The 12,547-nt window shown below is 39.1% G+C and overlaps 1 protein-coding gene across 1 annotated transcript; it reads left to right on the top strand.

Annotated features, from left to right (window-relative positions):
* Nucleotides 1–1,479: 1,479 nt before the first annotated feature.
* Nucleotides 1,480–9,903, top strand: LOC141631265 (uncharacterized). The gene is made up of 5 exons (XM_074443959.1): nucleotides 1,480–2,202; nucleotides 2,464–2,664; nucleotides 2,809–3,687; nucleotides 3,775–3,875; nucleotides 9,453–9,903. Exons 1-5 carry the CDS (start codon nucleotides 1,480–1,482, stop codon nucleotides 9,901–9,903), a joined length of 2,355 nt encoding a protein of 784 aa, XP_074300060.1.
* The last annotated feature ends 2,644 nt before the right edge of the window (nucleotides 9,904–12,547 follow it).

Raw genomic sequence — 12,547 nt, 5'->3', positions numbered from 1 at the left:
GAAAATATCAAGAAACAAGATACATATATTATAGGGTTAAGTTTGTGGGTAGGAAATTGAGTACTCATGACATTAAAACACCACGAGAGCATATCTCGCTTTTGTGCTCACCCAGTCATATGGACCAGGCGAGTTGCCAAATCACGACATCATGAGGTTGAAAATACGTGTAAGGCCTAGTCGGTCGAATGGACCTTCTAATTATACAACGTACTTTACCAAGGATACATTAGAATAGCTTAGAGTGGCGTAATATTGGCTTACGGAAAGCCTACACCTTTTTGTCTTATATATATATACAATAAACAAAATATAGATTGTAAAGAGATAAAAAAACAAAAAACAAAAAAGTTAGAGAAAGAACAAGGAAATGGCATAGAAACAACACTAGTTTGTAATTAGAGAATATGTAACAACAATCAAGACTGGTTTAGGTGTTCGTTTTAACTTTTCTCTATGTGAGGCTTGGTGCTTTGATTATGCTGAATGTAGTGGCCTGGTTAAAGATAACTGGGGAAGGACAGTTAAGGGTGATGCTTCTCATGCTCTTTTGTCAAAATTACGTCGTATAAACAACGCTTTTAGAGTCTGGGCTTGTAACAAAAAAGATGAATGGGGTCTACAGTGGAGTGCTTTTGATCAAGACCTGGAGTCCTTTCTTTTGGATATTGAGAATGGTGGTGACACCATTAACTACGAGTTATGTCATAAAAAGCTGATGGAATTCTCTACTTTGGCGGGTACTTATTGGCGTCAACGTACCAAATTGAAATGGAATTGTGAGGGTGACACGTGCACTAAATATTTTTTCAATTGGGTTAAAGGACGATCTGGTGCTAATCTTATATTGGGTATTAAGAAGGAGTCTAATGAATGGACTTTTGATATGAAGGAGATTGGTGGATTGTTTAATACATACTTCTCTAATATCTTTAAGTCTGATGCTGAGCCTGAGTGTTTTAAAAGTTACATAAATAATTACGGTTATTTATTTGACAGTCTTAAGCGTAAAGTGGGCATGGAGGAGAGAGCCAAGTTGGGCCGTGTATACTCAAAAAATGAAGTTTGTCAGGCTGTTTTTCAATTGGGACCCCTAAAATCTCCGGGTCCTGACGGGATTCCTGCGGCCTTCTACCAGAAGTATTGGTCTATTGTTAAGAATCATGTTATTAGTGGAGCTCTCATTATTCTCAACTCGGGTACTGTTCTTAAGGATTTTAATAAAACTTTTATTGTCCTTATTCCAAAAAATGATTGCCCTGAGAGAGTTGAGGATTTTCGGCCGATTAGCCTCTGCAATGTTATAATGAAAATTGTCACAAAGTGCATAGCTCATAGATTAAAAGGGGTTATGGATGGTCTAGTTAGTCCATTTCAAAGTGCCTTTGTTCCTAATAGAAGTATTGCGGATAATATTGTTATTGCCCAAGAAATTCTTCACGCGTCATCAATCATAAGAGCTCTGGCAAGAAGGCTATGATGGCATTAAAGGCTGATATGAGTAAAGCATATGATAGACTAAACTGGAATTTCATAAGAGGGGTGCTTTCTTCCTTAAATTTGCCTGACTCTATGGTTCATCTCATTATGAGTACTATTGAAACTGTTTCCTATGAAATCCTAATTAATGGTGCTCCTATGGAAAATGTTGAACCTTGCTGTGGGATTCGGCAAGGTGATCCTTTATCCCCCTATATTTTTGCGCTGTGCACGGAAGTCTTATCCCAAATGATTCTCTATGCCCAGGATGGTAATCTTGTTAAGGGTATTAAGATATGTAAGAACGGTCCGGAAATCTCCTACCTTTTGTTTGCAGATGATTCACTCTTCTTTCTTCGTGGTGACTATGAGAATATGGACTTTCTTATGAACCTTATCGATGAATATTGTGCTGCCTCTGGACAATGCCTTAATAAATATAAGTCCTCTATTCTTTTCAGTCCAAATTGCTCACTCATGATGGTCAAAAAGTGCTTGACTAACTTTAAACTAGCTCCTAAGCATGATCTTGGTAACTATCTTGGCTTACCAACGAGTATTGAGTCTTCTAAGAGGGAGCTTTTTACTTTTCTTGTCGAAAAAACTAAGCGAAGGCTATCCTCTTGGAATAATATTCTTCTTTCTTCGGCTGGTAAACTGACTCTTATTCATTCTGTTCTCTCTTCACTATCCCTTTTCTCTCTATCGGTATTTCGCATACCGGTAAGTGTAACATCAAAACTTCAGTCTTTGATGGTGCATTTTTGGTGGAGGTGAACTAGAACTAATAAGTCTATTCATTGGTGTAGTAAAGACTTTCTTAGTAGGCCCGTGGGAGAAGGGGGTCTTGGTCTTCGCAATATTAGTTGCTTTAACCAAGCCCTCCTTGCTAAATATGCTTGGAGAATCTTATGTGATCCGGGAAGTCTTATTAGTATGGTGATTGGTCCCAAGCTTGGTATCCTTGATGATAATTTATTCCAGAATCGTTGGAAGGCTCCCAATGCGTCGTCATGGGCTCTCAAAAGTCTTGTCTGGGGTTCCGATCTTATCTTCAATAACATTGCTTGGTCAATTGGATCTTCATCTCGACTTAATGCTTGGAAGAGTAAATGGATAGAGGGTTGTAGTCTTCATGATCTTTGCGGAGATTCTTTTGACGTTCCTTCTGACTCCACGCTCTTGGTAGGTGACCTTTACGATAATCACTGAAGATGGGATCTTTCCTCTCTTGGCTTCGATCCGGGTGAGGAAGTTACAAAGAAAATCCTCGAAACTTATATCCCGTGTCAACCTTTGGATGACTCATTCCATTGGAAATTTTCTAAGCATGGTGTCTACACTGTCAAGTCGGGTTACTATGTTGCTAAGGCCTTATCTGATGGACCTACCACGGGTGCTGATCGCTCTAGAATGCCTCCTACCATTGTGGCCTTCTGCAAATCAAAGCTGTGGAAGTTGCCTATTTCTCACAAACTAAGGGTGTTTTTATGGAAATTTATGGCTAATGCCCTTCCCGTGGGGTCTGAATTTCTCAAGCGCACGATGAGTTGGCGTTCCTCTTGTACTCTCTGCGAAGGCTTACCTACTTGTGTGGAATCTATCTCTCACCTTTTCAGAGATTGTAGCTTTGCAAAAGCTCTTTGGTTTGGCTGCCCTTTAGGAATTAGAATCACTGGGGGGGTGGATATTAATGTCAGGATTTGGGTCATAAACTGGGTCAAGTATTTCTTAATTGGCCCAGATCCTAACTCCCTCCTTTTTCCTCTTATCGCTACCCTTTGGAGAATTTGGTGTTGCAGGAATGATATGGTCTTCAGGAGTCGTCGCCCATGGCCTATGGGTGCCCTCAATTCTATTCTTGGTGACATTGAGTGTATGAATGAGGCTGTGTGCAATAAGGACGCTTGCCTCCTTCAAGCGTCTGTGTTGGACTTCTCTTCTGATTTTGGTCTAGCAAAGAGAATTAGAAACTCATTTCCCTATTGGATTGTTGGGAGGCCTACGTGTGGAAATGTTTGTACTGTTAAGTGTGATGCTGCTTGGAGGGCTGATAGAAGTTCTTGCATGGGGTGGTTCTTATTGGACGGTGATGGGATTTTAAGGATTTCTGCGCATGCTCGCTTGTTTGCCTCTTCTGCCCTGCAAGCTGAAGGTCAGGCTGCAATCCAGGCGTTAAAATGGGCCTTGGAGGAAGGGTATCTTCACGTTAGACTGGTTACGGATTGTCTTGTCTTGGTTTTGTAGGTGGCCGGTGCGGATAAGCCTATTGCGTCTATTGCTTGCATTGTCCAGGATATTAAGTCTATTGTGTCTTGTTTTCACTGTTGCTCTCTTAGCTTCTGTCCTAGGGGAGTGAATAGGATAGCTCATAATCTTGCTCAAGAAACTCTGTTGTAAGCTATGCTATTTGTTGCTGTCAAAAAAAAAAAAAAAAAAAAACTTTTCTCTATGTGGAGATAACGTACGCACAACGCAGGAGGGGCGGATCCAGCTACTGGGCTGTATGGGCTACAACCCAACCCATTTTCAGAGTTAATATCTTATAGTTCATTACATATTCAGCAAAATAGAGTAGTGTAGTTGGTAAAAGGTGCAATCATAAGGTTGTGAGATTTATGCTAGGCGCTGGTTCGATACCTACTGCCCTCAATTTTTGCTTATTTTTGTCCTTTCAATACTCTTTGTATTTAACTTGTGTTTTTTCCTATTTTTTGTTGCCGCATTAATTAAATCGTAACAATATGGTCTTTGTTTGTAAAGAAAGTTACTGATAAATACTTGCATCATTAAGTTGAATTCCAAAAAGGTTAGTATTAGTCATTTTAACAATTAAAAAAACACGAATACTCCGTATTTCAAAAAGGAAGACGGGATAGTAAGATAAGATGGTTTGTTAATTTAATTTACTAAGCAACTAAAATATTTTTATACGAGTAAATACTTTTTAAAAACTTGTTCGGATATTTTATAAGAAAAAATTAGTATCGTATAATTCTAATTAAAGTGGTTTTGCCATTGGTCAAGGCTACGACAATAAACTACATGGAGTTTACATACATGCAACCATATAACTTCACATGACAACTGAGAACCGACTTCGACCTAGCCCTACATACTTTTAATTCCTGGATCCGCCCCTGCGCACGACCAATTTGATTGAATTTTTGACACGATATGATTAACAGGTTAATACTTCATTTGTGACAAATACTCCGTACTTCTTTGTCATATGCATTACCAAGAAAAAAAGTTAATATATAATATTACAAATAAATTTTAAGTCTTACCCTCCTATTAAGTCCCAAGCAGAATCGCCCCCTAAGATCCGTGAAAAAAAACTCTTTTTAAAAATAAATAAATAATATGCAGTCGCCAGTAGGTTTTATAAAAAAAAAACATACAAAAAAAACTTTAACGGAAAAGGCCCCTTTTAATTCCTGTTGTGGGGACTGATCCGTCACTCCGGTTTGAATCAAAGATTGCGGATTCGGCGGTAAAGGTACGGTCAGGGATGGTGTTAGGCACCCGGACCGCCCATCAGACTAACGACCTCTACTATTTATTTTTAATATTATATATTTGACGAAAATTGAGTAAAAAGAATGTTAAAAGACAGCTTTATACAAGACAATACAAATTTTATAAGGACAAATTAACTAGGTTAGTCAATATAATAAAATAGTGAAAATAAATAAAAGACAAAATAAAAGAATAAAATAAAAAGAAAGAGTAAAAAAACTTATTTGAATCTGGTACTCTATAGCCTATTTGGATTGGACTATGAATGAATCTCGACTTTGTCGTAAACTAACAGCTGTAGATACCCATATTCGTCGATATTGGAATTTACAGAAATCCCGACAAAACACCCGATGATGATAAGACAAATGTTTACTTACATAACCTTGTTAGCGTATTTTGTTTTGTGATGCGGGACAAGCGTTATTTGACGGTTTTATAATTTAAATGAAATTTATATAATTTCGAAATAAATGAAATTTATTTCATCGGTTTTCATATTTTCGAGTTTATTTAAAATTTAAAGCTTTTATAATTTATTCGAAAAATATTTTATTATTCAAAGTATTTATTTTCAATTTATTTGAAATGAGATATGTGACGGTTTCGTGTTTTATCGCTTTATTTAGTTTGAAAAATTAGATTTAAAAGCAGTTTTAAACGAGGTTTTTTGAGACGGTTTTAAGCTTGATTTCTGAACGATTTTGAGCACGAGTTTCGAGGGCATAGCTTTGGTGCAAACCCATCCCCTTGGTCCCAGGTTCGTACTCCTATACCACCACCCATCCCCTTCCTTTTTTCTTCCCCAAACCCGACACCCAACCACACCCCTTCCCCTGTTTTTCGTAGCCCAACCCGACACCCAAACCACCACCCAACCCAGCCTAGACCACACCACCACCTAGCCCACTAACCCAACACTTATCCTGACCCATACCCAACACCCAATCTAGCTCAAACCCACACCAAAATCCGCATCAAACCTACAACTCACAACCCACAACCCCCAACCCATACCCTGTTTTGCCGCGCCAAAACAGGGGACAACCCGAGCCTGTTTCTACCTCGACACCCATCCAACTCATTCCCCTATCTTTTCTTACTTACTCCCCAAGTAAAGAAAGATATTTCCACAGATCATACCAGCTCACGAAATCTCCACAAAAACCGAACACAAGCTTATTCTTTATCCTTTCCAAAACCGAAACTATATCCTTCCATACTCCATATCTCAACTAAATTCGTTTACCCCTTCCATAAGCCAACCCCTAACCCTCCATAATAGCCAAAGAACCTAAACCTACCACCCCAATCCCGTTTCCTATATAAACAAACACCACACACAATGAAAAGGGGGACGAAACAACACGGTTTTGAGAGCTCGCGAAACCCTAGCCATTGCCTTCCGTTCTCACATAACAAAGCAACCCAAAACTCCCCTCATACCCACAAACAAAGCTCAACGTTCACACAAGAGATTAGACGAACATTAGAGCATCGATTTGCTCTCTTGCTCTCTTATTCGTGTTCTCTCGCGTTCTGGACAACACCAGTTCTCATCCAATTCTCGTCCTTTTACAACCGTTTTTACCTCTGGTTTTTTGCTAAATTTTGAATATTTGGAGTCTAAGGATTCCAGAACATCTTTCGGATTTAAATTTGAGTAAGAAACGAAGTCACAAACTTCGTTTGAAAATCGCTGCACGAAGTGCCTTTTACGCGAGAAATTGTTTTTGTTTTCGAAATTGATTTTGTTAAATTGTTTCGATATTTGTTTTACAATCGTCGAAGACGCACCTTCTAAGAAACACTTGCATACGGGATCCCGAGTGGTGTCCAAGTCAATATGTAAGTTGAGGGTGCACAAAATCCCGTCTCTGTTCTCCTCTTTCTTCTCGCGTATGTCACGGCCCCATGTTCTTTTTGTCTCGTTTTTTCCATTATTCGTTAATTATCGTTTCATTAGTTAATGTTTCGTAATTATTTGTTGTTAATGATGCGGATTAATTGTTGTTAGGATTAGTTAATCATATGCTTGTCTTTCAATTTATGACGATAACATGTTTAGTTAGAAAAATTATCATGTTTAAATTATAAAACGAAACAGTTTGTTAATTTTATGACAATAACATGTTTTAAATTAATTAAAATGAAATTTTAGTTAGTTTATTTCATTCTCACATGATTTGCTTTTGCCTAATTTTAATTACTAAGTAATAAGATCGTTTTCACATTTTTTAATGACTTGTTCTAGTTTTAATTATGAAATAGTTAAGATTAGTTCACATGTTAGATTTGCTTTATTTGATTTATGATACATGTATGTTTATTTGTATCGTTTATCATTGTTAAATCATAACTTGACCAAATTAATATGTAGAATGCATGTTAAATGAATTACACATTAATAGGTCATACAAAACCCGACATAGGATTTTAAATGGATTTCTTTAAAAGTTTAAATGAATTCATCTCGTCTTACGACGATTTCTCGCTAGTTGAATTGCGCCTGCATAGCATCCGATTCATGACACTCGATGACTAGAATAGTCCATAATCACCCATGTTTGGCCGTGTGTATGGCCGTGTGTTGTCTCGGCCTTCGTGCCACTTTTGTTCGTTTTGTTTTGTTTTGTATAATTATTGAGGTTTATTTCAATTGTTATTGTTATTTAATCGTTGTAATTATTGTGATTCATTTCAAGCAATGTAATTTGTACTTTAAGTATGAGTCAAGTTAGTCCTTTATTTTGAGTCAAAATGATTTTACAAAACCTTTGCTTTAGTTGCTTAAATTGAAGTATTTAATTAATTAAATCGAAGTGAGTACGCAAAACAATGATGAGGCTAAGACAAAATCTTATGTGAGCCATGGCCTCAGTATTGGCAAATTTTTTAAGACGCCTAGATAGACGTGTCAAGCGTGAGTCGTGTGTCCATGTCTAGCAATTGTATTTAGATCGAGTTGTATCTTTAATTCAATTGTTTGCAAATCGAGTCGACGAGAATCGTCTGGGTTGTAATTGTTTAGCTCCCCAACGGCTCCCCCACTCTCGTCTAAGCCATGTCGTGAATGCTTGTTAGTACAGCTGAAATCAACCTCACATGCTAAATCACTTGGACAAAGTAGATTAGATGCATTAAACGATTAGAAACCAAGCTCACATGTTAGGATCAAAATGGCGTTTTGCACTCTCATACAACAATCGTAGTCTTATCCAATTAGCCATCATAGTCCCAAGTAGAGGTCGTTATTGCAACGGGCGGGGGTGGGTGTTTTATTAACGAACTTCCCATCACGTACTTTCGACGACGAAGTCAAATCTCTTTTCAAAAATGGTTCCCAAATTACCTTAAATTTGGTGGCGACTACAAAACGATGTTCAACCCCGTGGATTATGATCAAATCCTCACATCCACATTTTGGCGACTCCGCTGGGGAGTTGTAACTTAAAAAGGAAAATAATGGCTAATAGGACTAACACTATGATTTATTTTGCATATATGCATCACCCATTTGAGGCTTTAAGAGGACCACCTCACCCATTGGGTCCATTTCAATGGTTAGGAGGTGACATACACTATGCTGATTTAAATATCAAGATTGTACCGCCGGGATCTTTAAGTACTTGCTCTTACCATGTTGCACACTTCTGCTTATGGGAGGCTTGACTTTCTTTGATAAGGTGGATCATTCGCATAGACCCAATTAGAGGACCGACCGAGACTTAGAAGAGTCTAGGTTCATGCATGATTAATATGCGAATGCTTATGTGCTGCTATGTGATCATCCTCCATGCTTTTTCGAAAATTTCAAGCTGTTTTGTGAAATCATTTTTTTCGAAAACCGTCTTTAAATCAAGCATGTTTTCAAACTCGGAATGCTGCCGAAATAGATGTAGGTTTTTTCCGAACAGAATGAGCTTTTTATAGCCGACATGCTGCCCATTTAAAATCTCATCAAATCATCCATTTTCAATCAATTATGAAAGGATTTCTCCCCTTTCTCGAGCATAGAATATGTTTCGTGTCATGTCTAGTCATATTAAGAGTTCAAGTGAACCGTTTCAAGTACACGACCCTAGTGGGTCGCCCAAGCCACCTCTTGGGTCCAAGTAAAGCGTGTCGACCATTTGGTCAAAGTCATGCCACAAAAACGTCCATTGTAGACCACCTAGGACGTTTTCCATAAGCCTATGAACCATGTTTGGTTCACTCATGGGTTAGCCACACCAAGTCGATGTCAAGTCCAAGTCAAGAAGTTAGTTGAGTCGAGTCATAGCCCTGGTTAGGTCTAGACCCCTATCTCATGTGACCCCTTACAATTGAGCCACTTAGTTCATTTTCTGGGCCTAGTTCTGTCTTTGAGTCAAGTTTGAGTCAATGATCAAGTCTGTGAGTCGAGTCCTTATTTGTGCGGGGGATTTTGATTTGAGTATTTATTGGTTCAGGGTTTTTCTTGAAGAAAGGCCATCTCAACCCCGAAGAAAAGCAATGGAAACTGCCGTCACTAAGCTGAGTGAAACTATGGAGTTGATGATAGCTCGATTGGAGGCTATTGCAGAAAAGATGAGGGGGGAAAAAACTATAACTTCCCCATCGGAAATATCTGAACTTGAGAAACGAATCGAGCTCATGCAAAGTCGACTGAAACTCTCTAAAAATATCCGCTATGACCCTCCGGCCCAGGACCACCATCGGCCCAAAAATCTCTTTGTAGGAAAAGTACTTGTGAGTTGCCCAGAGTACCTTCCAGGTGCGAAGAACGAAGTTCGACTTGAGGATTTCGGTATCAACTGCACACCATACATTCTCCGGAGTGGGAATAAAATCCATGGAATTTTGGACGATAATGAAGATGATATTTACCTTACCAGAGGAGCAATCGTCCCACGAACGTAAGATGAAATCTTGAAGCTAAGGAAAGATGTCCTTGAGTCTAATCATTTGACTCGATCTGGGTGCCCCTACCGAATTGAGAAGATGAACCACACTGCTATTGCCACGGATGTTCCAGATAAGGGATCCTCAAAAGAACTTACTTTAGTCGAGGCACTTAGTGATGGGTCGACCTCAGAGGCTTCCCTCATTAAGTAGTTCCAAAAACTAAGACAAATAACGTTATTGGGAAACCGATCTCGAGTAATCTTAAACACCAAACAATGAGAGACGCTTATAGCAAACTCACTACTGCCGTGAACTTCCAAGGAATCCGTAATTCGGCAATAAGAATCGATGAAGAGATGAACAGGGTAATGAAGGAAAGATATTCCCAACTTTGGTTTTTGAAATTGCAGCAAGAGAGAGAAGAAAACAGGAAGAAGTTAACCTCGAACTATCTAGCATTCATCAATTATCCTCCCAAATACATAATCCTCAATGGCACAGACGAGAACTCACCCACATACAAGGTTGGGTCCTCAGAAGACCTAATGGTAGGATACATATTACCACGTTGTGGTTGGGATACCACAAAGGTGGGAAAGGTGCCAAAGGCTTGGCATCAGTGGTGGTTTAGATCAGCAAGAAAGATGTCTTACCTAAAGGATAAAACAAGGGTGGGTATAGATTACTACTATATTACAGACCAACAGTTCCACTGTCCTTAGAAGGAGAAATGTTCAAGCTGGATGACGGTTCCAAGTCTGAGTCTAAGTCTGAGTCCGAGTCTGATAAGAGTCCTAAGTTTGAATCTAAGGAGTCAGGTGTCGAAGCCACCCCCTCCCAAGTCTTTCCTTTCAATGCACCCATTTCAAATTCTGGTATCCTTGGGCCTATCTCAGATTCCTCTGTTGTCTCGTCGCTGACCTTCGATCAGTTGGCTCAAATGTTAGCGCACTTCGCGCAGTTTTAAATCAATAATAATAAGATGAACCGGTTTGCTTACGACTTATTTTATTTACACTGCAATTCAATTTTTGAAAATAATTTTTTTAGTAGTGCATTGAAAATGAGGCTGAATGCGAACAGGTTGAAGAAGAAAAAGAGGAGGTAGAACCACCTCCACAATTGGTTAGAGGGTTAGAAGAATATGACCAAAGAAACTCGGTGATCGAAGATACTGAAATTATCAATGTGGGAACCACCCTAGAAACACATGAGCTTAAGATAGGAACTAGCTACTTTAGATCCTGTAGAGAGACAAGGGTTCATTGACCTTCTGATTGAATTCAAAGATGTTTTCGCATGGTCTTACAAAGACATTCCGAGAATTGATAGGGAAATTTCAAAGCATAAGATTCATCAAACCAGGGTTCAAACCAGTAAAGCAGAAGCTAAGCAGTATGCGTTCAGAAAGGTCTTTAAAGGTTAAGGAAAAAATTGATAAACAACTCAAAGCCGGGTTCATCAAGGTGTCAGAATATTTAGATTGGGTCGCCAATGTAGTGCCAGTACCGAAAAAAGATGGTAAAGTTCGCGTGTGAATGGACTTTCGAGACCTGAACAAAGCTAGTCCGAAGGACGACTTTCCATTACCTCACATCCATATCTTGGTTGACAATACTGCAAATCATGCATTACTGTCCTTCATGGATGGATATGCCGGTTACAATCAGATTAAGATAGCTGAGGAAGATATGCATAAGACAACATTTACGTCACAATGGGGAACCAATTATTACACAGTAATGCCTTTCGGTTAGATAAATGTCGGGGCAACGTACCAGAGAACGGCAACAACGTTGCTACATGATATGATGCATAAAGAAGTTGAAGTTTATGTCTATGACATGATATTCAAGTCAAAGGAATGTAGTGGCCATCTTGGGGTGCTACGAAAATTCTTTCAAAGATTGCGAAAGTACAACATGAGACTGAATCCGCAAAAGTGTGCTTTCGGGGTCACTTCTGGCAAACTGTTGGGTCATATCGTTAGCCATCGTGGCATCGAAGTAGACCCATCAAAGATAAAAGCCATTATGGAAATGCCCCATCCCAGACCGAGAAAGAATTTCGAGGTTTCTTGGGAAGAGTTCAATGCATAAGCCGTTTCGTCGCGAAGTTGACGATGATTTGTGAGCCGATCTTTAAGCAACTGAAGGTCGGAGAACACGTTATGTGGGATGACCAGTGTCAGGCCGCGTTCGATAACATAAATAAAGTATTGTCTTCTCCACCAGTTTTAAGCCCACCAGTAGCCGGGCTGTTGTTATCCCTATATCTAACTGTCACAAATACAGCGATGGGGGCTATGTTAGCCCAAACAGTTGACAAAGAAGAAAGAGCTATTTACTACATCAGTAAAAAGTTCTTAGACTATGAAGTAAAGTATACACCTCTTGAAAAGACGTGTTTGGCCTTAGTCTGGGCAACGAGGAAATTATGACATTACATGCTTAGCTACAGTGTAAGTGTCTACTCCAAAATGGATCCGATCAAGTACTTGTTTGAAAAACCAGTGCTAAATCGAATAATGTCGAGATGGCCCCTCATGTTATCAGAATTCAATCTCAAATATGATCCTTTTAAAGTGATCAAAGGAAGGGCGGTTGCCGATTTCCTCGCCGACTGTAGATACCCAGTATCTGCACCTTCCAAAATCACC

Source organism: Silene latifolia, chromosome Y (assembly GCF_048544455.1).
Source record: "Silene latifolia isolate original U9 population chromosome Y, ASM4854445v1, whole genome shotgun sequence".
Classification (NCBI taxonomy): Eukaryota; Viridiplantae; Streptophyta; class Magnoliopsida; order Caryophyllales; family Caryophyllaceae; genus Silene; species Silene latifolia.
The sequence above is the reverse complement of the archived record's forward strand: the minus strand, read 5'-3'. Positions and strand labels throughout refer to the sequence as shown.